The 24,669-nt window shown below is 49.1% G+C and overlaps 8 protein-coding genes across 8 annotated transcripts; 3 read left to right on the top strand and 5 right to left on the bottom strand.

Annotated features, from left to right (window-relative positions):
- Positions 1-556: 556 nt before the first annotated feature.
- On the bottom strand, positions 557-2,413 carry BDV27DRAFT_125496 (NAD(P)-dependent alcohol dehydrogenase). The gene is made up of 2 exons (XM_032066341.1): positions 1,772-2,413; positions 557-1,709 (listed from the first exon to the last, which is right to left on the bottom strand). Exons 1-2 carry the CDS (start codon positions 1,936-1,938, stop codon positions 728-730), a joined length of 1,149 nt encoding a protein of 382 aa, XP_031929403.1. The 5' UTR covers positions 1,939-2,413; the 3' UTR covers positions 557-727.
- A 2,520-nt stretch (positions 2,414-4,933) lies between these two features.
- Positions 4,934-6,190, top strand: BDV27DRAFT_125493 (F1F0 ATP synthase subunit g). Its single transcript, XM_032066340.1, has 3 exons — positions 4,934-5,316; positions 5,494-5,578; positions 5,633-6,190. Exons 1-3 carry the CDS (start codon positions 5,055-5,057, stop codon positions 5,883-5,885), a joined length of 600 nt encoding a protein of 199 aa, XP_031929402.1. The 5' UTR covers positions 4,934-5,054; the 3' UTR covers positions 5,886-6,190.
- Positions 6,191-7,018: 828 nt separating this feature from the next.
- rok1 (RNA-dependent ATPase ROK1) lies at positions 7,019-9,397 on the top strand. The gene has a single exon (XM_032066339.1). The coding sequence runs from the start codon at positions 7,453-7,455 to the stop codon at positions 8,731-8,733; it is 1,281 nt and encodes a 426-aa protein (XP_031929401.1). The 5' UTR covers positions 7,019-7,452; the 3' UTR covers positions 8,734-9,397.
- On the bottom strand, positions 8,814-12,602 carry BDV27DRAFT_143722 (S-adenosylmethionine-dependent methyltransferase; the record flags this gene model as incomplete). The annotated part of the gene is made up of 8 exons (XM_032070148.1): positions 8,814-9,293; positions 9,377-9,593; positions 10,206-10,920; positions 10,995-11,255; positions 11,316-11,341; positions 11,764-12,158; positions 12,222-12,458; positions 12,513-12,602. The coding sequence occupies 8 exons, from the start codon at positions 12,600-12,602 to the stop codon at positions 8,814-8,816; spliced, it is 2,421 nt and encodes an 806-aa protein (XP_031929400.1).
- Positions 12,603-12,641: 39 nt separating this feature from the next.
- Positions 12,642-15,250, top strand: BDV27DRAFT_125485 (mRNA-binding ribosome synthesis protein NOC2). The gene has a single exon (XM_032066338.1). It carries the CDS (start codon positions 12,864-12,866, stop codon positions 15,222-15,224), a length of 2,361 nt encoding a protein of 786 aa, XP_031929399.1. The 5' UTR covers positions 12,642-12,863; the 3' UTR covers positions 15,225-15,250.
- Positions 15,251-15,347: 97 nt separating this feature from the next.
- Positions 15,348-18,596, bottom strand: BDV27DRAFT_93551 (putative potassium transporter). The gene is made up of 6 exons (XM_032077993.1): positions 18,077-18,596; positions 17,759-17,967; positions 16,838-17,673; positions 16,621-16,786; positions 16,404-16,572; positions 15,348-16,333 (listed from the first exon to the last, which is right to left on the bottom strand). The coding sequence occupies exons 1-6, from the start codon at positions 18,084-18,086 to the stop codon at positions 15,648-15,650; spliced, it is 2,076 nt and encodes a 691-aa protein (XP_031929398.1). The 5' UTR covers positions 18,087-18,596; the 3' UTR covers positions 15,348-15,647.
- A 272-nt stretch (positions 18,597-18,868) lies between these two features.
- On the bottom strand, positions 18,869-21,359 carry BDV27DRAFT_125482 (uncharacterized protein). The gene is made up of 2 exons (XM_032066337.1): positions 19,889-21,359; positions 18,869-19,689 (listed from the first exon to the last, which is right to left on the bottom strand). The coding sequence occupies exons 1-2, from the start codon at positions 21,243-21,245 to the stop codon at positions 18,908-18,910; spliced, it is 2,139 nt and encodes a 712-aa protein (XP_031929397.1). The 5' UTR covers positions 21,246-21,359; the 3' UTR covers positions 18,869-18,907.
- Positions 21,360-21,593: 234 nt separating this feature from the next.
- On the bottom strand, positions 21,594-24,636 carry BDV27DRAFT_125480 (ABC-F family ATP-binding cassette domain-containing protein). The gene is made up of 7 exons (XM_032066336.1): positions 24,177-24,636; positions 23,931-24,120; positions 23,636-23,839; positions 23,384-23,576; positions 23,236-23,335; positions 22,085-23,179; positions 21,594-22,022 (listed from the first exon to the last, which is right to left on the bottom strand). Exons 1-7 carry the CDS (start codon positions 24,246-24,248, stop codon positions 21,651-21,653), a joined length of 2,226 nt encoding a protein of 741 aa, XP_031929396.1. The 5' UTR covers positions 24,249-24,636; the 3' UTR covers positions 21,594-21,650.
- Between the last annotated feature and the right edge of the window lie 33 nt (positions 24,637-24,669).

Genomic DNA, 24,669 nt, shown 5'->3' with positions numbered 1-24,669 from the left:
TTCTGAGCATGCATGCATGGGGCGAGATCTGGACGGTCTTTGAGTAAACATCACGCATGGGAAGTTTGGGGGCGATGCCACTATATTATTTTACTTTCTTCTCATATATCCATATTGATAAGTAGTCAGGCTTCGTCGGCGATAGCTCCTTGCTTGGAGAAGATTTTATACTTTACCTTGAGGAAAACATGGAGTTGTTCAAATAAGACTTCTGCCATCAAACACTTGTTGAGATCATGAATGAAATGTCTGACAATAAGAGCACTTTCTCCCATCGGCGAATTTGGTGACACTTTGATGGTGAAAGCTGGTGGGTTATTACAACGGCAAATGGATTAAAATCAGCGTGTAATAATTTACATGCATGCTCTTCAAAATAAGCTAGCAACCATGGAGGCCTAAATCTCCCCCAAGGTCCTTGATGGGCAATCATATTAAAGCTGCCTTTGCAGTCCCATATTCAGATACGATGCGGAGTCGAAATATAATCAACGTGCCTACATTATTTCAATCCAAGACAAGAAAAGACACAAGCCGATGTTGAGAAGTTCAAGGAATAGAATTCATCTAGAATGTCTATAGTTCAAAGCAATATATCTAAAACGATCATCATAACATTACATGACTCATCATTGCAGAAAATGATATCAGAAAAAACACAGAAGGTATAAAACGTGACTGACTACCTTTAACACCGGGACTGAAGTTCGTTTCAGCAGTGATTGATTCAAGCAGAAGCGGCCTTCACATCCTCCTCGTTGCTCATGATCTGAACCTTGATAGCTCCCGTCTTGGGGTCTGCAGCAGTTTCGAAGGCCTTCAGAGCGTCCTCCAAGAGGAAGCGATGTGTAACAAGCTTCTTCAGGCTGATGACACCGTTCCTCACGAGGCGAATGGCGCGGGGCCAGGTGTTGCAGTAACGGTACTGGTATTGAAGGTCGATCTCTTGGGTGCTCAGGCGCATGAACGGAATCTTCATCTCGTTCTTGCCCACACCGATCACGAAGACCTTGCCACCGAACTTGACACTCCAAATAGCGGATGCGACACTGCTCTCGACACCGGTGCACTCCAGTGCCAGCTTAGGCTTCAGGGCATCAGGGGCGGAGCCCTGGCCATCGTTGAAAGCATCGATAATGCCTGCAGCGTTATCCTCGGCGGACAGGTTGGTCTGCACCTTGTAGGTGATAACGTCGGGAACCAACGACTTGGCGAATGCTAGTCTGCCTTCGTCGATATCGGTGATGACAATGGGTGTTGCTCCCGCGGCGCGGGCACTGAGGAGAGTGATCAAACCGATGGGACCAGCACCGGTGACAAGAACAGGGTCGCCCAAGCGAAGCCCGCTTCGCTCAATGGCAGCGAGAGACACACTGAGAGGCTCCAGCAAAGCTCCATCCTCATAGCTCATATCACCGATCTTGTGGCACCAGACAGCTGGGTGATTGACATAGCGCCGCAGCAAACCGTCCACGGGAGGAGTGGACAGGAAAAGCACTTTTTCACAACCGTTGTAACGTCCAGTTAAGCAAGGCTCGCAAGCGTGGCAGGGAATATTGGGTTCGACGGCGACACGGTCGCCTGGCTTGAGGTGGGTGACGTCGGAGGCAACTGCAATCACTTCACCGGCCGACTCGTGACCCAGGATATGGTCACCCGTGACAATCATGGGACCAATGCAACCGGCATGCCAGAAATGCACGTCAGATCTATTTTGAACACCAATCGTCAGTTTAAGAGCACCTCGCTAGGGAACTAAAGAAGTGCATACCCGCAAATTCCGGTACTGCGAACCTGAACTGTTACCTCACCGGGCTTCAAGCTCTCGCCACTCTTCACCTCCTCGAGTGTGGGTTTCGATTCTGCGACCCACAAGTCGTGGTTGGTGTTGGTATAAACACCAATGTTGGCCTTTTCGAGGACAGTTGCGGTAGCCATGATGTGCGAGGAACGAGATCTGGGTATTGACGGTAGGAGGATCGAGAGGAATGAGAGACTGCAGCAAGAGGGACAACCAGGAAGAGTAGAGGAACCAACAAGCTTTAATAGCTGCCCGATGGAGCTACCCCTCCAAGACTGGGAAAAGTGAAAAGGAGCATTGAAAATATTTTTTTTAGATCAGACCCAGCTTGCAAAGCCACTGAGGATCCTGATTGCGCATGAAAGACGGTCAACCATCAAGCCGATACTACTACTCCATTTTCCATAAATGCTCCATCTTCCTGCGGGACGGAGTGGAGGCATCGTGGCACCCATCACTGGCCCAGATTTTATTTAGCCGGTGCCCCGCGCCCGCGGGGGTTACTTCTGGGGCATCACCATTGGTCACCTTTTGAAGTCATGGTGCTCACTGAGTCTCCGGAGAATTGACCCATTACCGTATCTGGAGACTGTAGCCTCAGTATGACCGGGGCTTTGAACGGAATATCTTTGGCCGTCTTTCTATCGCAGAGACCTACTCAGAGTACTAATGTTTTAGGAAACTATAGGAACCAGGAGCGGGTTCGTGACCCCCGGCCATTGATAAAATAGGAAAAGTCTGCGCATACAAAGTATCTCTTAGGGAGAAACTTCTCTAGTAAACATGCCGACTAGTCTATAAATGGTGACAATTGTTGTTGACTGAAGCCCCGAGCATCGTGATGGTTGATTAAAATGCTTCTAGAACGAACGTTATTTGGTTGAGTTGATAATATATCCTCAAAATGGGAAGCCCATCAGACAAAGATAACACTTCTAAACTGATAGCTAGGTTATCTATCTCTATCTGAAACCAATATGCTGCAGAATAACATAGGGTTCTTTCGGTTAAATAGAGGATTTTAGCCATTGGTGATCATTGAACAACCACTAAACGCGCATTTTCGATACATCTTGCGCCTCCACAAGAAAAATGAATAAGAAAATCCGAATCCACAAGCATTATCAATTTTTTTGTCCAACAAATCATGTAGTTTTTATTGGTTTTGGTGCCTGGGCCAGAACCATAGTTCAGTGGGATTGTTCCCAGAGCGGCAATTCTCCGGTGGAAACGTCGCCTTCTTTGGTGGAGAATCCAGAAGGCCGTTCGATACTCTTGTATCCACCCCGACATGTTCACGGGTTCACTCGGCAACTCTCAATCCCTCTTCGGTCATGAAGTTGTGGACAGTCATAGGACGGATTTATTCATCCTCTCGGTTTCACTGTGAGCCGTCAGTCGGGTCTTCCGAAAAGTCATATGGTTCAACCTGTCTCGAATTGATGAGATGATGCTACATATCGAGGGTGCTCTCCGTCCTACAACTACATATAGAGAGTGGCAGTGCCCTAAAATAATATAGTTTATTGAAGACAAGCAAATCACAAAAAAGGCATATAAGATACAATAGCATTGAATTCTCGAAATGCATCAAGATTTGGGGATCGCGCCTCAAAGAGTCGTGCATCAAATCGACTCTCTATCTCAATATATTTGTTGATAGGTATACGCGCAGTATTTTTGGCACATAACTTCTTTGAGTCGCCGTTGATTAACGTGGTATTCTTCTATGACTTCCCCGCGTCGCGAATGATAATTGAGCAAACGCCTTTTACTGTAACATCCCGGATAGTGTTACTCCTAGGGCAATCTAAAGATGTCATGAATGACGCCGACCCGCTGCGATTGGCCAGCAGTTTTGTCAGTCCACTTGCCAGGGGCCTCTCTTGCTCTAGGAACTTCTAGAGAAGTTCTAGAAGAAAAGCTTAATGCATCCTCATACCATAATATAAGCTGCCTCAGGTATAGAGCCAATCTCACGCGAGAAACGCCTCGGGACCTCATTTTTCATACGCTATAGGGCCCTGTAGATAGCATGTCAGCGAATATATCTCACGTTTAAGCATCTGATCAGGGATTGCCGATAATATGAGCGTATAAAAGTGCTTCATCTCATGCACACTTTCGTTTTAATCTCAGACTTCATATATTGGAGTTTGAACATTGTTTGTCCAACGGTCCGAGACCACTCAGGAAGAGCCCACGGGGGTGATCGAGACTTGTATAGACAAGGCTCGCCAATCTCTAGAAAACAGCTAGCTCCATCTCTAGGAGGCTCGACCGAGTATTTCGTATGTCCTCAAAGATTTTGGTGGGGCCATGTTGTCGTCACAGCTATGGCTTTGGTGAATTCTCCCGCATTCTTAACTTTTGAGAGCTCTCAATAGCATAACTTTCAATGTTTGGATATTTCAATGCTCTGGTCTATTGGCAGTTGATATCGGGTCTCGGTTGCCTGCACTTGCTGTAAGTGGGAAGTAAATATATACATTGCGCCCAATTTATGTGATGCTTTCATGCTTTCCATGAAGAGCAATTGTCTGATCAAATTAGTTCCTATCAGGTCGCGCTTGGCTCCCTGAATGCATGGTTTACACGAAAGCCCGTCCTTCTAAAGTCTGCTGCAGTTTTTCGTCATTTGCAGAGATATCAAGTAAAGGTGCTTTATCGTGATAACAGAAACGACGTGTAGATCCATGCCGAATTAGCCAATAGTCGTTTTACGGAGTACTATGATGGCTTGCTTAAAGTCAGAGTAACCAAACGAAATAGCCATCAGTCGATGATTTGGCCAGTTTAACTTCGCATCTACCCATGAAATCTCATAATTGATTGGACCGGTAGTGTAGATTTCATCGAGGTGTAGAAGCCTGGATTCTCTTGACAACCGTATGATGGGATGGTACATGATTCGCGCTTAGTAGTCAGTGGGAGTCTGGGAGATAATACCGAACTCCTATTTAGTCGCCTAGTAGATCACGAAGTTGGCTTGGGAATCAGTATGCTCAATTGTTCATGGTCGGGCCGTTGGATGGCATGTCAACAGTGCCGCCGTGCACGTGACCCAGTGGAGATAGCGTTTTCCCTGAACTTCCCGAGCCTCAAATCTCAGATTCTGGTCCTGCAATTGCGCGACGATCCAGTGTCTCCGGCTCTTGACCACACCGCCATTGGACTCCTTTGTCCTCCGTCTGCCACTTCTAAAAGTCTTTCTCTCCTTTTACAGTCTTTTTTCTTTTCTGTGGTCTTCAAGATGCCCGCTACCGCGTCCCGTGCCGTTCTTCGGCAATCGCAGTTCCTGACCCGGAGGACCGCTGTCAGATACGCCTCCTCCACTCCGGAGTCTGCTCAGAAGGCTGGCGAGGCTGCATCCTCTGCTGCCTCCAAGGCCTCTGAGGGTCTCTCTCGTGTCACATCCACCGCTGGCCCCGCTCTTTCGAATGCCGCCCAGGGCGTCGGCAGTGCTCTGAGGAAGGTTGGTGGAAGGACCGGAAAAGTCATCGCTTTCGTCGATTGTAAGAAGATCTCCGATATTTTCGTTTCATGACGTCTCGCCCCTTCCTACCACCAGTGGGAGCCGTGGTCATCAATGCCATTGTCGCCACGGCTCCTGCGTTTGGGAGCGCGCCAGACCTCTCAACCTACGTCGATATGTGTACCAGCATCGCTAACCATATATTTGGATGAAACAGCTATGATACCCCCTACCCTCTACTACGGAAAGGTCGGCCTTGAACTCGCCAAGCTCGTTTTCCGTGGACAGAACATGACTCCTCCGTAAGCGCTTCCATGTGACCGACAAAGTGCCCGACATTAACTAACATCTCGCAGCAACCTGGCTACCTTCCAGTCCTTCTACCAGCCTCTGCTCAACGCTTTCCGCAGTCCTGCCGCCCTTAAGAACGCTAACTTCGTTTCTCCCGGAGACATCGCCGCCCGTGTCCGCAATGCCAACAAGAAGGAAATCGCCCTGGCCGGTGTTACTCTCGCGGAGATTATCGGATTCTTCACTGTCGGTGAGATGATCGGTAGAATGAACATTGTCGGCTACAGGGGCCACCCTGAGCACCACGGAGACCACTAGATCACCCACAAGCACTTAATGCATGGCCTGTCTTTTTTTATATTTCCTTTTATCACTGCGTTCTGTACTATTGTATGATAGACGATGGAATTTAACTGTTGTCTGAGGTAAATCACGCACTTTTGGAGGATCCCCTCTTTTTCCTTTGGATGCTTTAATCCAGGGGGTGATATACATGCCAATTGTTCATTGTTTTGGTTCTTTCCCTACTATACCTGTGTCAAAAGTGGAAGTCGTATAGAGATGTTCGTCATTTATGTGCTAGATGTGCGTTTGAAATGATCATTCGTTACTATCTCCTAGTACAACTTATATCTACGTAGCATTAATGTCAAGGGTGTAACAATTGCATACCTCTAGCAATGCAATACGACTTAAAAAACACAGCTACTAATCAAGGGGCACCTCCATAATGAAATTTCTAGAACGGGTCCTGGAATCAAATCAATTTAATGCTAGCAGCTTTTTTGTGGAGTCCCTCTTTTTAAGGTACGGTACTGTAACAGATGGAGAAACACAACGCTGATTGGCCCGTGCGGGAAAGAATTTCTGCCCTCCAACTTTTTTTTTATACCGCGTATCCAACCACCACACCTTTATAACTTGTAAACCCGTCGCAGCTATTCACATAGTATCTTTATCTTCGCACGGGGCGATATAGCTCACAGCGATGGATGCTTTCAAGCTGCTGACCAGATCGACCAAATTCAAGGCCGGTCCCAGCCCGTCTTCAGCATCACTTCCCTCCACGGGCAAGGCGGAGAACCCGCAGCTATTTCGTAATTCCGAAGCTGAGAAGCTACTTGAAGAACAGAAGAATGGCAAGAAACGAAAGAGGAGTTCTGCGGCGGATGAGCCGGAGGAACGTGAACCTAATCTGGACTTCTTCAGCTCTAATAAAGGATCTTCGAAAAAGGTTGTGAAGACAGAAGAGGCGCCATTGGATGAGGAACGGGCTTCTGGCTCGGAAGACGAAGATGAGATGGATGAAGTGCAGCGCCGGACGATCCTGAACTCTCACAAGATCAAAGTGACGGATATGCGCGAGCTTGAGGAAATCCAACCTGTGCAGGCGCAGGGCGAAGAGGAACCGAAGAAGAAAAAGAAGAAGAGAAAGCAGAAAGAAGAGCCTGCGCAGACACTCACTAAGAAGGAGCAGAAGAAGGCTCGGCGGTTATTCCCGCGGCCTCTTGTATCTTTCAAGGAGTTGCGCACACAGCACAAGATCTCGCGCCGTCTGGCGGAAAATATCGCCGAACAGGGCTTTACTGTGCCTACAGAAGTGCAGTTGGGAACTTTGCCTTTGTTGCTGGGTGACCGGGCGCTTGCCCAGTCGAAGACGGATGAAACGGTCGAGCCGGATCTTTTGGTCGTCGCGCCTACGGGAAGTGGAAAGACTCTTTCGTTCTTGATTCCGGTTATCAATAAGATTGTGCGCCACCACCATGAGCAGCAAGAAGAGCGAGGCATTCTTGCGGTGATTGTTGCGCCGACTAAGGAACTAGCTAGTCAAATTGTTAACGAAGGGAGAAAGTTGGTCGCGGGGACCGGTGTTAAGATTACGTTAATGAAGAAGGGCATGCAGGTGGTGGAGCGTGAGGATGGCGATGAGGACGGTTTGGATGAGGGCAGTTCTGAATCTTCCGAGTCGGAGGACGACGAAAAGACTACCGAGAAGAAAAGCAAGGGCAAGGCCCCTGTGACTAAGAGCGACATTCTCGTAACGACTCCTCTGCAACTGGTTAATGCACTCTCTGCAAACAAAACTAAACCCATGGCCACGTTGCCCTTGGTGAGGAATATTGTCCTTGATGAGGCAGATGTTCTCTTGGATCCCTTGTTCCGCGAGCAAACTCTCGATATCTGGCGCGCCTGCACACACCCCGAGCTTCGAGCAAGTCTATGGTCAGCTACCATGGGTTCGAGCATCGAAGACCTCGCCAAATCAACAATCAAAGAGCGCAAGGATGCTTCAAGTCTCACAAAATCTTACCCATTGTATCGCCTCGTCGTCGGATTGAAGGACTCTGCCATTCCCAACATCCAGCATAAGCTGGTCTACGCTGCAACGGAACAAGGAAAACTGCTCGGTCTACGACAACTCCTCCACCCCGCCGCTGCGGCAGCATCAGATATTCGCCTTCGTCCGCCGTTCCTGATCTTTACACAGACCATTCCTAGAGCCGTGGCTCTCCACTCAGAATTGCGCTACGATATTCCTCCCGAAGCTGGTGGTTCATCGCGTATCGCTGTCCTCCACTCCGATCTTTCGGACGGCCAGCGCTCTGAGATTATGAAGAACTTTCGCAAGGGCGAGATCTGGATTCTTGTTACAACTGATCTTCTGGCTCGCGGTATCGACTTCCGCGGAATCAACGGTGTTGTCAACTACGATATTCCGAACTCAGCGGCTGTTTATGTTCACAGAGTTGGACGTACGGGCCGGGCTGGTCGTGAAGGTGGTATCGCAGTGACATACTACACGAAAGAAGACATTCCTTACGTCAAGAGCATTGCCAACATTATTGACGTCAGTGAGAAGTTACGAGGAACGGAGGGCGAAAAGTCAGTTCAAAAATGGCTTCTAGACTCTCTCCCCGATCTCAGCAAGAAGGACAAGAAAGAGTTGAAGAAACACGGCGTCAAAGCCAGACAGACGAACCTCAAGAGCGTGGCAGATGACAAGCAGCAGCGGAAGACAAGAATCAGCACGAAGAGCGGCTTCGAGCGACGCATGGAAAACAAGAAGAAGGGCGCTATCGCAGCGAGCCGTAACAGGAAGCTCCAGAGACCATCGGGCGCGGAGTCTGATAGCGGCGACGATGGCTGGGGTGGCATCCAAGAGTAGAAAACGGGCCAGAAATCCCATGCATAATACTCTGTACAAAAATAAAATTACGATTCCCCCTCCGAACAATGGATACCAAATCACGAATTGTCATTCTGCTTAGCTTGCTGAGCTTGGGCTTGTTGTAAAAGCTGTTCAATCAACTGCCGCTTCAGAGCAATAGGCGCAAACGCATTATCCAATTTATCCTGTTCCTCCAAAACATACTCCAACTCATCCCCATCGCGATCAAAATAAACTGCCCACTCCCCATCCTCCTCCTGCACCGCATAAAAATCCGGACTCTCCTCCAGCGTTATAGTCGTCTCATCCTCCGTCCAATCCCACGGTCCAACAACATGCTCAACACTCGCCGTGCGATTCCCATACTTCAGCTCATGCGTTTCCTTATCCACATAAATCCACCCCAGCATAGGTGGATTATCCGAAATCGTAGTAACGAGCCCCAAACCGCGCTTCAAATGTTTCGTCTCCTCAAGCTCCGGATAATCAATGTAAAAGGAAGTGACCGTATGCGACGGAAGCTTCCGATTTGAAGGATTTGGATCATCGAGATAAACCTACACGAAACGTGATTTCCAGATCAGCCATATGTGCGCGCGCGCGCGCCAAAGAAAACGCAGCGATGGAGAGCGCCACATACCTTGTTATTCCTTAGTACGAACCGCTTCCCGCATACTTCGCTGTCTTCTTGTGTTTCTCCGTTGGTTTCGACGTCGATGAGGAATTTGGCCATGCGCCTCTCGTCATTTTTGCGCTCGTTTGCTTTGCGCTGTTCGCTTACACCCAGTGCGACACCTGTTACGGTGGGAATTGCGGCTATTGTTAATAGGCCGATGACCATTTTGGTGGGTTGTGGACTGGATTGATAAGTTGGGGTGGTAGATGTTGATCTGGGATATGAGTGTTTTTTGGGAGTTTGTTTCAAGTTGAAAGTTTTGGTGGCTATATATAGATAATCAATATATTGGCATTTGAAAGAGTAGAATATGTACAGGTAGAAAAAAAGAATACTAATATAGATCTGTGGCGATATGAATAGTTGATTGTAATAATGGTCAGGAACACAATGCCGTCATAGGTCTAGGCACGTGAGCGGGCATTTTGGTTGTATCGCGTGCCTGATACAGAAAGACTCAAAAGTTACATCCGTCGAACTCAACAGTGAAAGGCAAAATTACGATCGAATGGTATCCTATCGCTATCATTATTCTATTGTCAAACTCCCATGCTACTTTGATACCGATATAGGCGGTGCATGCAAAGCTCTCATGTAATGTTCTATACTAACGATGAGCCGGTCGATCGCTGCGCAGGGACATATATCTAGTCTATCTATCTAATCTCTATCGTCGCTCGTTGATCGTTTTTCGTGATATCGTTCTAGTGCGGTTAATATGATCTGACAAACCAGACCAATGGGACCGTGCGTCGTGACAGGCTAGAGCTTCTCGCTCCACCCCCAAACGGACCACCAGCATCGAACTGCTACCGCTCCTCCATCTGCCGACTCCCAGTCATCATACCCTACCTCCTCTCCTTCATAAACTGCCTCCAGACCAAGCTGTCCCATGCGCTCACGAAATTCTTGTACCTGCGGCAAGTATGCATCTCGCAGGGGCATTTCGGTCACCACGCGCGCATCAAGGCCGCGGCTCAACCAGTGCCCGATGGTCTCTACAAGCCATTTGGGATGCTTGGGGGAGTACAGAGGGTCGGCGGCCAAGATCAGGTCGTACTGTTCCTCTTGAGTGGGGAGAGGCTCCGGCGCAACGGACCAGTCGAGCACGCCAGTAGTGACAGTCGCGGCCGTGTTGGTAAGCAGCTCCACATTCAGAGCGGCATTGTGGGCAAGATTAGGAACAATATCGGGGAGGTCTGTGAGATGAATCGAAGCCGATTGTCCGCGGATAGCCGCAAAAGAAAGTCCCACGAGACCTGTTCCAGCGCCTAGCTCTAAGGTCCGGAGTGTACGATCTGTCTTCGGGGTAGGGGTGGTCGTCTCAGATGGAACGAGTTGCGGGGTTGATCCGAGGAGAGCGTGGAGTCGTTGGGAGAGAAGATATGAGGATACCCAGGTTTTCATTCCTAAATTGTCGGCAGTCAAGGATGGTTCGTGCAGAGTCAGAGTCAGCTCTTCGCCCATTGGGTTGGGAATCGTGAAGACACGGGACATGGCAGGCATTGCTATTGGAAGACTCCCAAGTTAGACAACACGGAAATCCTGGAAACAGTCAACTACAATTGTATTCCTCCCGTACCGGTTCGCCCAGAGCGTTCGCTGAGTCGAGCAGCAGCAGCATCCCAGACAGCTTCCCGAAGCTCATCGGTATCCAGCCATGATAGGGGACTCGAGATGATAGACGTCAAATAGCGCGGTACTCCGGTCGGGTAGACAGTTGGAGCCTTCGCCGCTTCATGGCCACTTGAAGCAAAACTCTTTGGTTTGATCGCCAAGATGTCAAGAGCTCGTAAAAGTTCGGTGCCAGAAGGTTTAGTATGGATTTGAGGCAGGTCGAACACTGAAACGCTTATCAATCCACTATCGCTCCTATCAATTCGGGGAAACTGGGGACACATACCGTGGAGAGGCTCGTCGGGGTCCGCGCTGATCATTGTAGCGGTCTGATGGTAAATGCGTTTTTGACTATGGCGAGTCTAGACCGACACAAAAGGGGAGGGGAGAACCTTTCTCTTCTTATATTTGCCTTACCTGTGGCAAAATACAGGTGGGCGGTTCTTCAATCCCGAAACACAAAAAAAGTCGTGATTGCCCGAAAAGGAAAGGGCGGATCACGATGTTCCGCGGGTCGGATCCGCTCCGTGACCCAAAGATAAGACTCAGAACAATGCCTGATCCTTAACTAGATCAATTACTACTCAACAGAGGTTGTTTTAATTTCAGGATAATAAAAAACCTGAACCTGGATCAATATAGCTACATTTATTCAAGATCAATCACAGACGCCTTTCGCCGATTCCCACCCTAACTGCTGTTTAAAACGTATGACATGTCTATTTCATCCTAACGTCGACTTGAACCCCTGATAGGCTTGTTCAATATCAAAGGACAACTCTCTTGCCTGGTCCTCACTCAATTCTTCTGTCGCACGCATCTGATTTAACGTGATCAACCACTGGATGATTTTGCCCCGGTTTTCGAAGTCCCCGTCCGTAACCTTATTGACGGACTGGATCACCTCAGAGAGCAGTGGGTGGAGCGCATCCTTCGACACCATATTCAGCTTTAACGCATCGAGGAAAGTGATGAAGTTCTCCGTGGCCGTCAGAATCAAGCTGCCTGAAGCACCTCCAGCAGAGCCTACTGCTGGCCCCGTATTAGCCGCTGGTGCGTTGTGACTGGCTTGCTCGACGGTCGCAGGAAGTCCGATACGAAGACGCTCGGTAGCGCGGGGACATTCCAACTAGCGAGAGTAAAACGATCAGAACCGGTCCTCAAATAATAAGGTGGAATAGAAGCAACACACCCCCCAGGTTCGCTTGAAGGTCTCGAGATCGACAAACTCATTTGCGACAGTGTCGTCCCCCAAACTAGACTTGTACTGCTTCAGTAACCGAGTACACGTTTCTGTGTACTCCGCTTCCGTAACCACATCCTTAATGTAAGCTTTCTCGAGACCATCAAGCGTGACTATGATGCTGTAAATTTCAGCCAGCGACTCGTATAGATCGCGCTCGGCCGAGCTGGAGGCTAGTTTAACTTCCTGGCATGGGAGTTAGCCAGCTGCCCCGCAAGCAAGCCAGACACCCCAGCATACCTCATCGAGATTGATGGACGCAGACAAGGCCGGGTTAGGGGTATAGCTGTAGGGAGTTGGCGCATACGCCAAAGGGCGCTGGGCATACATTGCGATTCGCAGTTCTTTCTTCTATACGTCAGCTTGCGACGGCAGATAACCAAAGACACTCGGAGGGGGAACAAAAGGCGGTGGCCTAATCGGGCGATCGGCGCCGCCATTTTCTGCCGCATCATCTTCTAAATTTTTTACCCAAAAGAAAAAAAAACTTGAGTCCCTTACCATTTGGTGAAACGCTTCCACCTCCATTGATTTTCCCCATTTTGTACATTTGATCCCATCTGCACGGTCAGGTTGGGGCTTTGCGACACAATGGCCGGAAGTCAAAAGAAATCCACCAAGAAGTTCGAGAAGAGGCATCTGAAGGATGTCCTCGAACGGCGAAAGGCGGCTGCGAAAATCAAGCAGCGTAACCATCTGAAAGACAAACGCAAGGCCGATAATGCCAAGGCACGCGCCGACGCTCATGATTCCGCAGACGAACATCCGGAAGAAACGAAGAAGCAGGATGCTTTCTCTCAAATGAATGTGGACGATTTCTTTTCGGGCGGTTTCGACATTGCGGACGCCGACGCCGGTCAGGCTAAGAAGGCTAAGAAGAAGAACGTTACCCCTAAGACTGGCAAGCGCAAGCGCACGGAAGAGCAGAAAGACGAGGATGAAGCTTCTGCAGCTTCAAGTAGCGGAGAGGAAGACGGTGTTCCATCAGACGACGAGGCTGCCTCGGACGCCAGTGGATCTGACGATTTCGAAGCGCACAAGGATCAGCTTGAAGCCTTGAAGGAGAAGGACCCGGAATTCTATAAATACCTTAAGGAGAACGATGCCGAACTCCTGGACTTCGGCGACCATGGCGATCTCGCGGAAGTGGACGAGCTGAGTGAAGCGGAGGAAGAGCAACCGGCGAAGAAGAAAAAGAAGGCTGCTCGGGAGGAGAAAGAGGAACAGACAACCGACAACACACTTACCATCGCTATGGTGAAGAAATGGCAAAAGTTGATGGAAGAGCAGAACTCGATTAGAGCAATGCGACAGGCTGTTCTCGCTTTCCGGTCTGCCGCCTACCTCAACGACGTTGACGCCCAGGAGCAAAAATACTCTATCAGAGAATCCGACGTATACCATGAAGTTCTTATTACCGCCCTTGGCTCTGTCCCTAGAGTTCTGTCGCATCATCTTCCCGTCAAGGAAACTGCCTCCGGCAAAGTCAAGCTGTCTATGGATTCGAAGAAGTTCAAGACGCTTACACCTCTTATCAAGTCCTATACTTCCTCCGTCCACCAATTGCTCACGAACTTGTCCGATGCACAGACACTGAAGCTCACACTCTCTTCTATTGAACCTATGCTTCCTTACTTACTTCAGTTCAGGAAGCTCCTGAAGGTTCTCATCAAAACCATTGTCGGTATCTGGGCCGATGTGTCCACTACGGAAGCCACACGTATCACCGGATTCCTGCTCCTGCGACGTCTCATGGTTATTGGGGACGCTGGGCTGAAGGAAACCGTCCTCAAGGCCTCCTACGAGGGTGTCGTCAAGGGCAGCCGGAACACCACCGTCCACACTCTGGCCGGCGTGAACCTGATGAAGAACTCTGCCGCAGAGCTGTGGGGTATCGACCAGAACGTGTCCTACACCACGGGCTTCAACTTCATCCGCCAACTTGCCATCCATCTCCGCAGCAGCATCACAAACACCTCCAAGGAGTCCTACAAGACGATCTACAACTGGCAATACGTGCACTCGCTCGACTTCTGGTCCCGCGTTCTCTCCCAGCACTGCGATGGCCTCGCCGAAGCCAAAGCCGGCAAGCAATCCGCCATGCGCCCTCTCATCTACCCCGTCGTCCAGATCACCGTCGGCGCGATGCGACTCATCCCCACCGCAACATACTTCCCCCTCCGCTTCCAACTCACCCGCGCCCTCCTCCGTCTCTCCCGCTCCACAGGAACCTACATCCCACTGGCCCCACCTCTCCTCGAGGTCCTCAATCTCGCTGAGATGCGCAAGCCCCCGAAATCAAGCACTCTGAAACAACTCGATTTCAACACCGCCATCCGCGCCCCGAAATCCTACCTCCGCACCCGCGTCTACCAAGACGGCGTCGGTGAACAGGTCGCCGAACTTCTCTCCGAGTTCTTCGTCCTGTGGACCAAGCACATCGCTTTCCCCGAACTGTCCGTCCCTATTGTGGTCTCTCTGAAGCGCTGGCTGAAGCAGGTCAGCTCGCGCTCCGGAGGCAACAAGAACGCCAAGATCAACCAGATGATCCTCCTCCTGGTGCAGAAGGTCGAAGCCAACGCCCGCTGGATCGAAGAGCGCAGAACCAGCGTCACATATACCCCGCGCAACCGTGCGGAAGTGGAGAACTTCCTCAAAGATGTTGACTGGGAGTCGACCCCGCTCGGTGCATTCGTTAAGTCTCAGCGGAAGATGCGTGAAGAAAAGGCTGCCCTTCTTGAAGAGGCGAGACGTGAAGAAGAGAAACGGAGAGCCGAGGAGAAGGATGCCGATAAGGAGGATGTGACGATGGGTGGCTTCAGCGAGGATGATGAGGGAAGCGATGATGCTGAGGATAGTGAAGAGGCCTCCTCTGATGGCGAAGAGGAGGAAGAGGAAGAAGAGGAAGAGGAAGAAGAAGACGAGGTGGAGTTCGAAGAAGAGGAGGATTAGATGGTGCTTTTCTCCCTATATCTGGTTCTCGTTGTAGCTACTTAAAACATTTTACTCTGATGTCGACGTATACAAAAGTTGAAATGCTTAGGCACTATCTACGCAATGATGCATCTCGAATGCCGAAAACATTCTATATTTATGCATTAGAAACTAACAGACAAATAAACTAATACAAGCATAACTCAAACACAATAAGCCAAGAAAGACAGTACATCATATCAAAAAAGACAGACAAAACACAGGATGAATCAAACAAAATTCCAATCTGTATCAACAAACCTTTATATGGAAACCGACAACTGTGCCATAGTCCCATGCGACATCGTACCGAAATCACAATGTCCACCAAACATAGAATTCACAGTGGTGTCAATGGTACATAGGCAATGTACGGCAATGCGCATATGGTGTCCCCAAATTTTAAACAGCCCCAACAGGCATCCTGTCCGCACCCCAAGTACGAGTTTTCTCACGCCTCAGCGCAGCATCTTCCTCTTCAGCCCAGGCGAGGGAATCATTCGGCAACATGACAGCCTGATCGATAGCCACAGGAAGACCGCGATGACGCCCACGGAGGGCAACCGCCGCCAATATCAATTTGCTGATAGTGTGCCAGCCGCCGCAAAAGGAGCTGTTCCTGCCAGGGATGCCGACGCTAACGCCGACGCAGCCGTAGGCGGAGACAACTTCAAAGATGATGTTGAACGTGGAGTAGCTGACAGGATCGCGGTTGAAATTGGGCGATTCAGCGATAGAGATGAAGAGGACTGCTAGGGCGATCCACCAGATATCGTGGCTGAGTTGAGAACGCAGTTGTTGGTGGACGAAGTAGCTGCGCGAGGCTTCAGCGGCGGGGACGTCCTGGCGTCCGAGGAGGTGGTGTCGCACGAGGCTCATGAAGAGACCTGGTTTGGCTTGGCCTTCGGCTTCGGATTCCGGGTCATCGTGGGCGTAGATGCCCAGGGAACGCTCTTCGTAGACGTTGGTGTTTCTCATGGTCACCAACACGGGGAATGCCGACACGTACATCATGAGAACGTATAAAACGAGTAACCCTTGTCGGAGTCCGGATATGGTTACTACATAAAATCCTCCAGAGCGTACAGCTGCGATTTGTCAAACGTTAGCGAGATATAATGCTTAGTTGGTAAATTGAATGAGGAGTGAACTCCGTACCCAACGCTTGGAACAAACCATCCAGGACTCGATAACCTGGTGGCAATTGCTCAATTTCTTTATTTCCGATGGCGAGTATCTCGAAACCGGCCCAATCAACGGCATTCAAGACAATTATGGTTCCCAGCAGATACCACGTATGGCGTCTCGGGAAAAGGTTTGTATAGACCTAATCAATCAGCAAATGTACCCTAATGACTGCTCTCCATGTACATACCCTTCTTGGATGATCCAGGATAAAGTCTAAGGTAACTTTCCATGTATTCCACGCGGGTCGCTCTGGAATCATGCATCTCATAGACCATATTATAAACCTCAAGAAGCAGGGATAGAGGGTGTTCCCGGCGAGAATCAGCAAACCCATTGTGAGGAGCGGATACACACTGCCACAGTTAGTACAATCCAAGGTACTAAAACGTTGATGAGACACTTACTTCTGTTGCAGTGCGGTCATATTAGCATCCAAAAGGGACATGCCGCTGTTCACAAATGCAGAGACTGCAAAGAACGCGCCTGTCCAGAAAGGTGACAGGCCGTTTTCCCGAGATATATCTGGATGGTTCGCTTCCAGCCATCCTCCCACGCCTATCATACCGATGAGCAAGAACATCAGCCAGTAGAGGGCGACTATGGCTGTCAAGAACGAAACTGCTTTGTATTCGACTCCGCCAAGTCTCTCGCGTTCGTCGGGGGTGAGCCCATAGAACTGGGAGTTTCGGGAGACAAAGCCTCTGGACGCGAAATACTTTTGCGTCCCTTGGATCATGCCCTTCAGCCGTGATATGTCAACCTCTTCTCGCAGAGGCATGTTTGGGGTGGCATCTTTCGGATGATTATTCAGGTCAAGCCGAGCACCAACGCCCACCATAGGGAAGACTCGGTGGTTTTGATGGTGCAAGCGTGTTCGTGCACCAATAGTTATCTGATCGTCTTCAGCCCAGTGTATATGGTCATCGCTGGTCAAGTCAGTTGAGTTCCCTACGGGACTGGCTTCAGTCAGCCCGGGTGCCTTGTCGCCATGACTGGCATCCATGTTTGAGGGCTGCACATTCGAAACCTTGGAGTCCGCTCCATCTAGCGGAGTGTTCAAATCAGATGTGGGACGAGACTCCCTATCTTGAGCCAATTTATTTGAAATGCCTTTGAACTTCGATTCAAAAGCCCTCTTCCTCACAAATAGAACAGTGATCGAGATGAGGATAGCGTGTCCCAACATCAGGAGCACGAAAAGGATGGATTGCTGGAAAGTGTTCAATGAAGATAGGTCCACCTAGCGAAACGGTTACTAAATGCATCAAGCAAATGGAACGCTAGCCCGAGCAGCTAAGGTCTTCGGCGTGAAGAGAGAGACATACAGTGTTCAGCCCAGCGCCTGTGATAGCGCTAACACACATAAACAGCGCATCAGCGTAAGAAATACTACGGAGCGGGTTCGAAGCTCCCCAAAATATAACACTGCAGATCAATGATGTTACGATAAAATAAGTATAGTGTAAAGTGATAAAATTGAATGGCGGTACCACCGCCATAATAATTCGACCCAAAGGCCGAAGCCAGCCACGTGCTGCATTTGTCACAAAGGTCAGTGAGGTACAATCAAACGGTCGAACTATAACATAGACGAGACCAAGTCCACGAACTGACGGAAGAAAAAAAGGAGAGAAGGTACGAACAGGTGATCATCCTCCGTAGGCACAATGTACCCAATTAACTCGCCATGCAAGGGGGGTCAAGTAATGCAGCTGCAGTATGATAGTCGATGTTTTGGGAAGCCTCTATGACCTCAGATAGTGAATTGATAAAGCCGATTCTGTTGCAAAAATGGGGCGCACACTGCTACCCGCAAGGATGTTGATGAAATCTCTGATCTATCTTTAGTCTTGTTCGATAATGCATTTCGGTTCCGGATGAAAAACGATGAGATGTGATGGTTGATGACGACGTAAGAAGGTCGATCAGTGTGGTGTAAGTTTGGAAATGCGTTGCTGGTAATACGGCTGTTCGTAGTTGAGTTGGAAACTATAAATGTATAGGGTGTAGGTATAGACGATGTCAAAAGATTTCTTCCACGGGTTGCTTTCTGTGAGCTGAATTCTTAGTTGAGGATCAAACAGGGGCAAAAGCGTGTGTTATTCCATTTCAACTGAGCCTTGCGTGGCGACTAATTGATCAAGGTGTAAATAAGTAAGTTAGTTAGATGGAAGAAAGATTGACGGAGGGGAAAGAAGAATAAAGAAAACACTTAAACCCGGAAAAAAAAGAGGCGGTGGGACGGAACCAATCAACGGTCTGCCGATCTGCACGCTTAACCCGTCTTGTCGTAATTCTGATAAGGCGATAACTTTTTTTGGGTTATAGGGTTGGTGGAAAGTTACCGCATTGGATCCATTGCTTCCTGTTAAAAATCCCTACATAGTACAAGGTTCATGGTACCTTTTTTTAACCAATATAAATAAATTTTCTTTTTTTCCATAAGACTTAATGCTACGCACATGACCCCGTTTCTACATCAGATCCTTATTCCCAGGATCGACTTGCTCTTCCCGGATCCAGTGGCCACTTTTCCCACCCTTCTTTTCAAGAAGTTTCACCCCATCAACCACCATTCCCTTATCAACCGCCTTCAGCATGTCATATACCGTTAATGCAGCTCCCATAGTCGCGGTCATAGCTTCCATTTCCACACCCGTGCGACCAAGGCAACTCACGGTGGCCATTACATGCATCGCACCGTAGTTAAGGGACGGATCGGTTTCATTCTGAGAGGGCAGTGGGTCGACGAGCTTGACATCCACCTCAACCCCCGTAATTCCAATGCCTGGGTGGCACAAGGGAATAATATCCGGTGTCTGCTTGGCAGCCATAATGCCAGCGATACGGGCGACACTGAACACATCACCTTTTCGTGTCCCGCGCCCCTCTCGAAGCAGCTCCCACGGGCGCGACTTAGAAAAGCGAACAAGGCACGTTGCTGTTGCGGAACGTTCCGTAACAGCCTTTTGGCTGATCTTAGTCATATGAACATTTTGCGAGGTGTTGAGATGAGGTAGATCCGGGTCAGAATCCGTAGAAAGTGACGTCGCAGTTCCCTGCCACTTTATATCAGACGGTTCCGTCTCAGATGAGACATTTCTACGATCCCCATGGTAATAACGAACTTGGTCCGGACGAGGTGAGCTGAACTGAAGCAAGTGTGTCGGGATACTGGACCATGGCCTTTTCCCCGCAGATGTCGCCCATGTTCGTGACTGCTCTGAGCCCGTCAATGTCCTCATGGGTCCATTATCTAGATCCCACCTATCAGCATCACTCTCGACAGCCAAGGTCGTAATAATACAAAAGCTCACTGCAGCTGAGCCACCACCCGTTGGAATACCAATAGAACAAAAAGATACCCCAACTTATGCATTAATCATGATTCGTAACATCACATTAATTCGCCAGACAGTTCTGAGAGGATAGAAAAGGAGGTTGCGCCTACCCACCAATGAGAATCATCGGCCTATTCTTCATGTTCTCCAACTCTCCCATCCCAGCATGCTTGGCCTTCTTTCGTTTGACAGCCATGCCAATAATGTCAAGAAGCTCTCGTTCTCTTTCGTCGACCAGTCCGCCCTCCTCATTAATACGAGCGGCTTTGTCCGCCGCCTCAAGTAGTTGCAATTTATTCATTGTAGCCTCGTCGATAGGCTCTCCATTGTTTGCTTTCCGGATGGTGTCACGTAACGATACCTCGGCATTGCCGAACAGGCAAACCTTCAAGTTTCCGTCGGATGTGATGCGCAGACGATTGCAAGTTCCACAGAAATTATGTGTCATGCTAGTGATAAACCCAACGCGACCCTGAAACCCAGGTACCTGATATGTTTTACTAGTGTCATTCTTATGATCCACCACCTTTTCCAGGGTCGGATACTTTTCCCGGATGACCGCCAACATCTCCTGATATGATAGCATTTTCTTCTGGTTCCACCGGTTGCCATCAAATGGCATGTACTCGATAAATCGCACTTCAATAGGGCTATCACGCCCCATCTCAACGAACGGGATGATTTCCCGGTCATTGACCCCACGCATCACCACACAGTTCACTTTCAATTTAATCCCTGCCCCCATCTTATTCAATTCCAAGATTTTATCAATACTTTTCATCACAGCATCGAACCCCTTCCTCCTCGTCATGATTTGGAACTGGAAAGGATCTAAAGTATCGAGACTGAGATTTACCCCAGTCAGACCTGCCTCGACCATAGGTTCCAGTTTCCGGTGTAACGAGATTCCATTGGTTGTAAGGCATAGCTCCCGAAGTCCGTTGCGTCGTAGATCCCCGATCGACTGCATCAAAGGAACAATATCCTTCCGAACAGTAGGTTCACCGCCTGTTAAGCGGATCTTCGTTACCCCTTGCGAGACGAAAAGGGAGGACAGGTAGACTATCTCGGGGGACGTGAGCAGGCGCGCCGGTGGCGAAAGCTCTATGCCTTCTTCCGGCATACAGTATACACATCGGAGGTTGCAACGCTCGGTGATGCTGATTCGGAGATAGTCATGTTGACGGTTGAAGGTATCCGTCAAGAAGTCGGAAAACGGCTTGGCGGTTTTCAAGGCAGTCCATCGCGGGGAAGGTTTTTGAGTCGAGGTGTCAGAATTAGGGAAATAAGTGGCGGGGAGAGAATTCGTGTCATTCTTTCCATTCTCTGCCGGCGAGGAGGCCGTGCTATACTGCGAAGCTGCTTTGTTCCTACCGGTCGATATCTGTCGGATGTAGGTGCGGGGATGCCGACGAAGGGATGGTAGAGAGGCCGTCCACCCGCATCGCGATAGTAAGAATCCAGTCATCATGAGCAGGGATGAGGCGAAACGGTGACGCAAGCCCAACTGTTTCCGGCATAATCAGTGAATAAGTTTGAATGAGAGAGTGGTGGGCATTTGGGTCTTAAAAGGGAGGAGTTTATGGCTAGGTAAGGGAAGAGGGGAATGGATCCGAAGAAAGCTTGCTTATCATCATCGAGTCATCCCGTGGCATTTCATTCGCTGAGAGGCTGCGTCTCCGCAGAACTAACTCGTTCGGACAAGCCCCGCCTTTTCACCGGCGATGTAACCGGGTCTAGCCGAGTTGGGAAGTACTACCACGAGCAGTCTAGTGGACTTTACGTTGTTGCAAGTATGAAGAATGATAGAGAATATATGCGACAATACAATTCTTTCTCCTATATAATAAGGCGCCCAGAAGAGTAAGTTAAATCATTATCCCTGCGCCGGAAGCATCTTCTGCACCCGCTTCACAAGGCTCTGTTCAAACTGCTCGACGCCTTTGCTCTGTTCCTTGAGCTTTCCACCCTTCAGGACGTACACAGCTCGCCTCCGACTCTGAGTCTCGTCCGTCTCTTCGTCAAGACCCTCAAAGTCATCGTCCAGTTGATGTTCCTCGTCACGTTTGCCTTCTATGACCGAACGGACCAGGAACCGATCATGCGATACTAAAAGAATTGCCCCGTTGAAAGAAGATAGCGCAGATGCGAGGGCCGTAACAGTATGGAAATCCAAATGGGTAGTGATTTCGTCCAAGACGAGCAAATGTGGAGAATTCCAAATGACTTTCGCCAATGCTAAACGGACCTGTTACCGGGCTGGATTAGCTTCCGTTTGATCATGTGTCTTTGTACGTCTTTTGTGCTCACAAGTTGACCGCCTGATAGTCGGGACACGGGCACATCGGAGGCGATTCGGCCCTGGAGACCCAAGCTTGATAACAAACCCCTCAGGTGACCTTCGCTCATTGTCCCATCAGTTTCTTTGGTCATAAGGCTTAATGCGGTTAAGTTAGGGTCAGATTGACCCTGTTCTTGCAGGTCCTCTATTGAGTGCTGTGCATAGTAACCGAGTTTCAGTCTCGAATGTGTTGATATCTTTCCCTGAGTTGGCAACACATTTCCGACAAGGAGGCGGATTAATGTGGACTTTCCGCATCCATTGAGACCCATGAGGCCAACTCGATCCCCCATATGCATGACAAGGTCCACTCCATCCAATACTGGAGCTCCATTCGGCTTATACTTAAAAACAATCCCTTCCGCAGAAATAAGCGGACCTGGATACCGCAGTTCTGTGGCGTCAGGTAGGACAATAGCAGTACCCTTTTCGTCTGTCGGAACCTCGATCTCTTCTCGAGAACTCGAATGCCATCCAACTCGGTCTCGATTCAGTTTGAACCGCCCTCCAGTCGCACTCACTTGGACGCCCATCCTGTCATCCAGTTTCTTTTGCCGCGACTTAGCCATACGCAATTTGTTATCATCGTTTGTTTTCTTCCCCGTCTTGGTTGTTTCACGGATGGTTGCTTCCATATGAGCAATCTGGCGCTCCTGGGCCTCCTTCATACGACCCCAGTACAACTTCTGCTCTTCGAAATCTTTCTCGTAGGCCGACAAATTACCCTTGAAGTATGTGAGCTTCTGGTCCCTTAGAATAATAATCTCTTCGCAGACAGCATTTACGAAGTCTCTATCGTGGGAAACCAAGATGATAGTGGTTTGTGATGAGTCCTTCAGCTGTCGAAGATAGTTCTCAAGCCAAACTACTCCGAGCAAATCCAAGAAGTTTGTCGGTTCATCGAGGATCATGAAGTCCGGGCTCTGGATAAGGACACTTGCCAGCATGCATCGCATACGCCAGCCTCCGGATAATGTTAGGAATGGTTTATCGAACGAGGTCTCTTGGAAGCCTAAACCAATCAAAATTTGACGTGCCTGTTGCTCAATGTCGACCAATTTCATCTAGTTGCGCCAAATTCAGTGACTGTCATTGTGTTCCCAATTACTTCCGTACTCACAGTCTCGAACTGAGCCTGAAGGTCTTGCAAAGTATCCATCGCAACCTGCGTATCTTCTTTGACAGTATCGGCATCGATTGATTCTTTCTCCTGGTTCAGTCTACAGACATCAGACAGTGTACAAAATTTCTTGACCGGAGCGACTTACATTTCTAGTGAAGCTTGGAACTTGTTCTCAGCTGCTTTGAGGTCCTTCCGCGCTTGTAGGCCTCTGGCTCCACTCTTCAAGTTCGCATTCTTCTGAGCGAGGAACAGCTCTTTTCCAGCCTTGTCATGGCGGACTTTGCGAATAGCGCCGACCGGTTCCAAGGGATCCTCCGTCTCGAAACTCTTGGACAGGACTTAAATATGGTTTTATCAGATCTGACGTGAAAAGTACAGCGAATCCATTAGAGCTTACAGTTCATCTTCTGAACCAATTCATTCCGGGAATGATCACTGCTCAGAACATATTGAAGGACTGTCTTGTTTTTGTTTTCTGCTTCCTCAGCGGCAAAGTCCTTGAGGTCGTCTTCCGACGCGGTCTCTGTCTGTTGCAAGATAGCTATACGTGTCGAATGTGGAATGCCAGGGACGAGTTTGTCTGCCATAGCTCGTAGGAGCGCTACAGATAATATATATTAGCATAACCATGTCTCCAGCCTTTGTCTTATTGCTTTTCTCCATTGCATGATATATACGGAAGCAATGCTTACTCGACTTTCCAGTCCCATTGCGACCTATCAGCCCATAGTGTACACCTGCCTTCAACCGCAGATGAGCATCTGAGATAAGTTCTCTCGCATCTGGCTTTCCCTTAGACTTTCCTTTGAGCTTTGACTTTGAGGGATCCTCCGAAGTATTCCGTGTTGAAGAGACGCCGATGGTGAGGCCCTCTACATCAATCTATGGCGTAACACCATTAGTCCACGATAGTAAAGAGAAATCTTGCAGCGGAGTACCTCCTGAGTCGGCCTATCATCAAGCAGATGGAACCGAGTCTGTTTGCAAGTTGCGAGAATAGACGACTTCATATTCAGATAGCTATCAAAGGTCGCGTAATTCAATTAAGGACACAAGTGGTAGTCAAGTCCAAAGGAGACTTGGATAGAGTAAAGATACCGTTGATGAAAAGGACAGCTTTATTACTACTCATGCTACTCTACATTTCATATAAAGTAGTAGGCCTCTGTCGGAAATTAGGGTCCGACTAGTAAGGGGTAGCATTGAGATAGGGAGTACATTCTTTGAGGCAAACATAATGCATAGAACTTCATTCTCCACAAGGGATACTGAGTCACTTGGATGGTCACACACATTGAGAGCTGTTCAAGCCCAAAGAAAAGCAGGAGAGGGAACGTCGGGGTCCCGAAAGGGAATAGCCGCTCCTCATTGGCCTGAGGAATCAACTGGTGGCTCAGGCTCGTATTGCTCGCAAAGATGTGATGTTGAAGC

The sequence above is a fragment of the Aspergillus caelatus genome, assembly GCF_009193585.1.
Source record: "Aspergillus caelatus strain CBS 763.97 unplaced genomic scaffold BDV27scaffold_53, whole genome shotgun sequence".
NCBI classification, from domain to species: Eukaryota; Fungi; Ascomycota; class Eurotiomycetes; order Eurotiales; family Aspergillaceae; genus Aspergillus; species Aspergillus caelatus.
The sequence above is the reverse complement of the archived record's forward strand: the minus strand, read 5'-3'. Positions and strand labels throughout refer to the sequence as shown.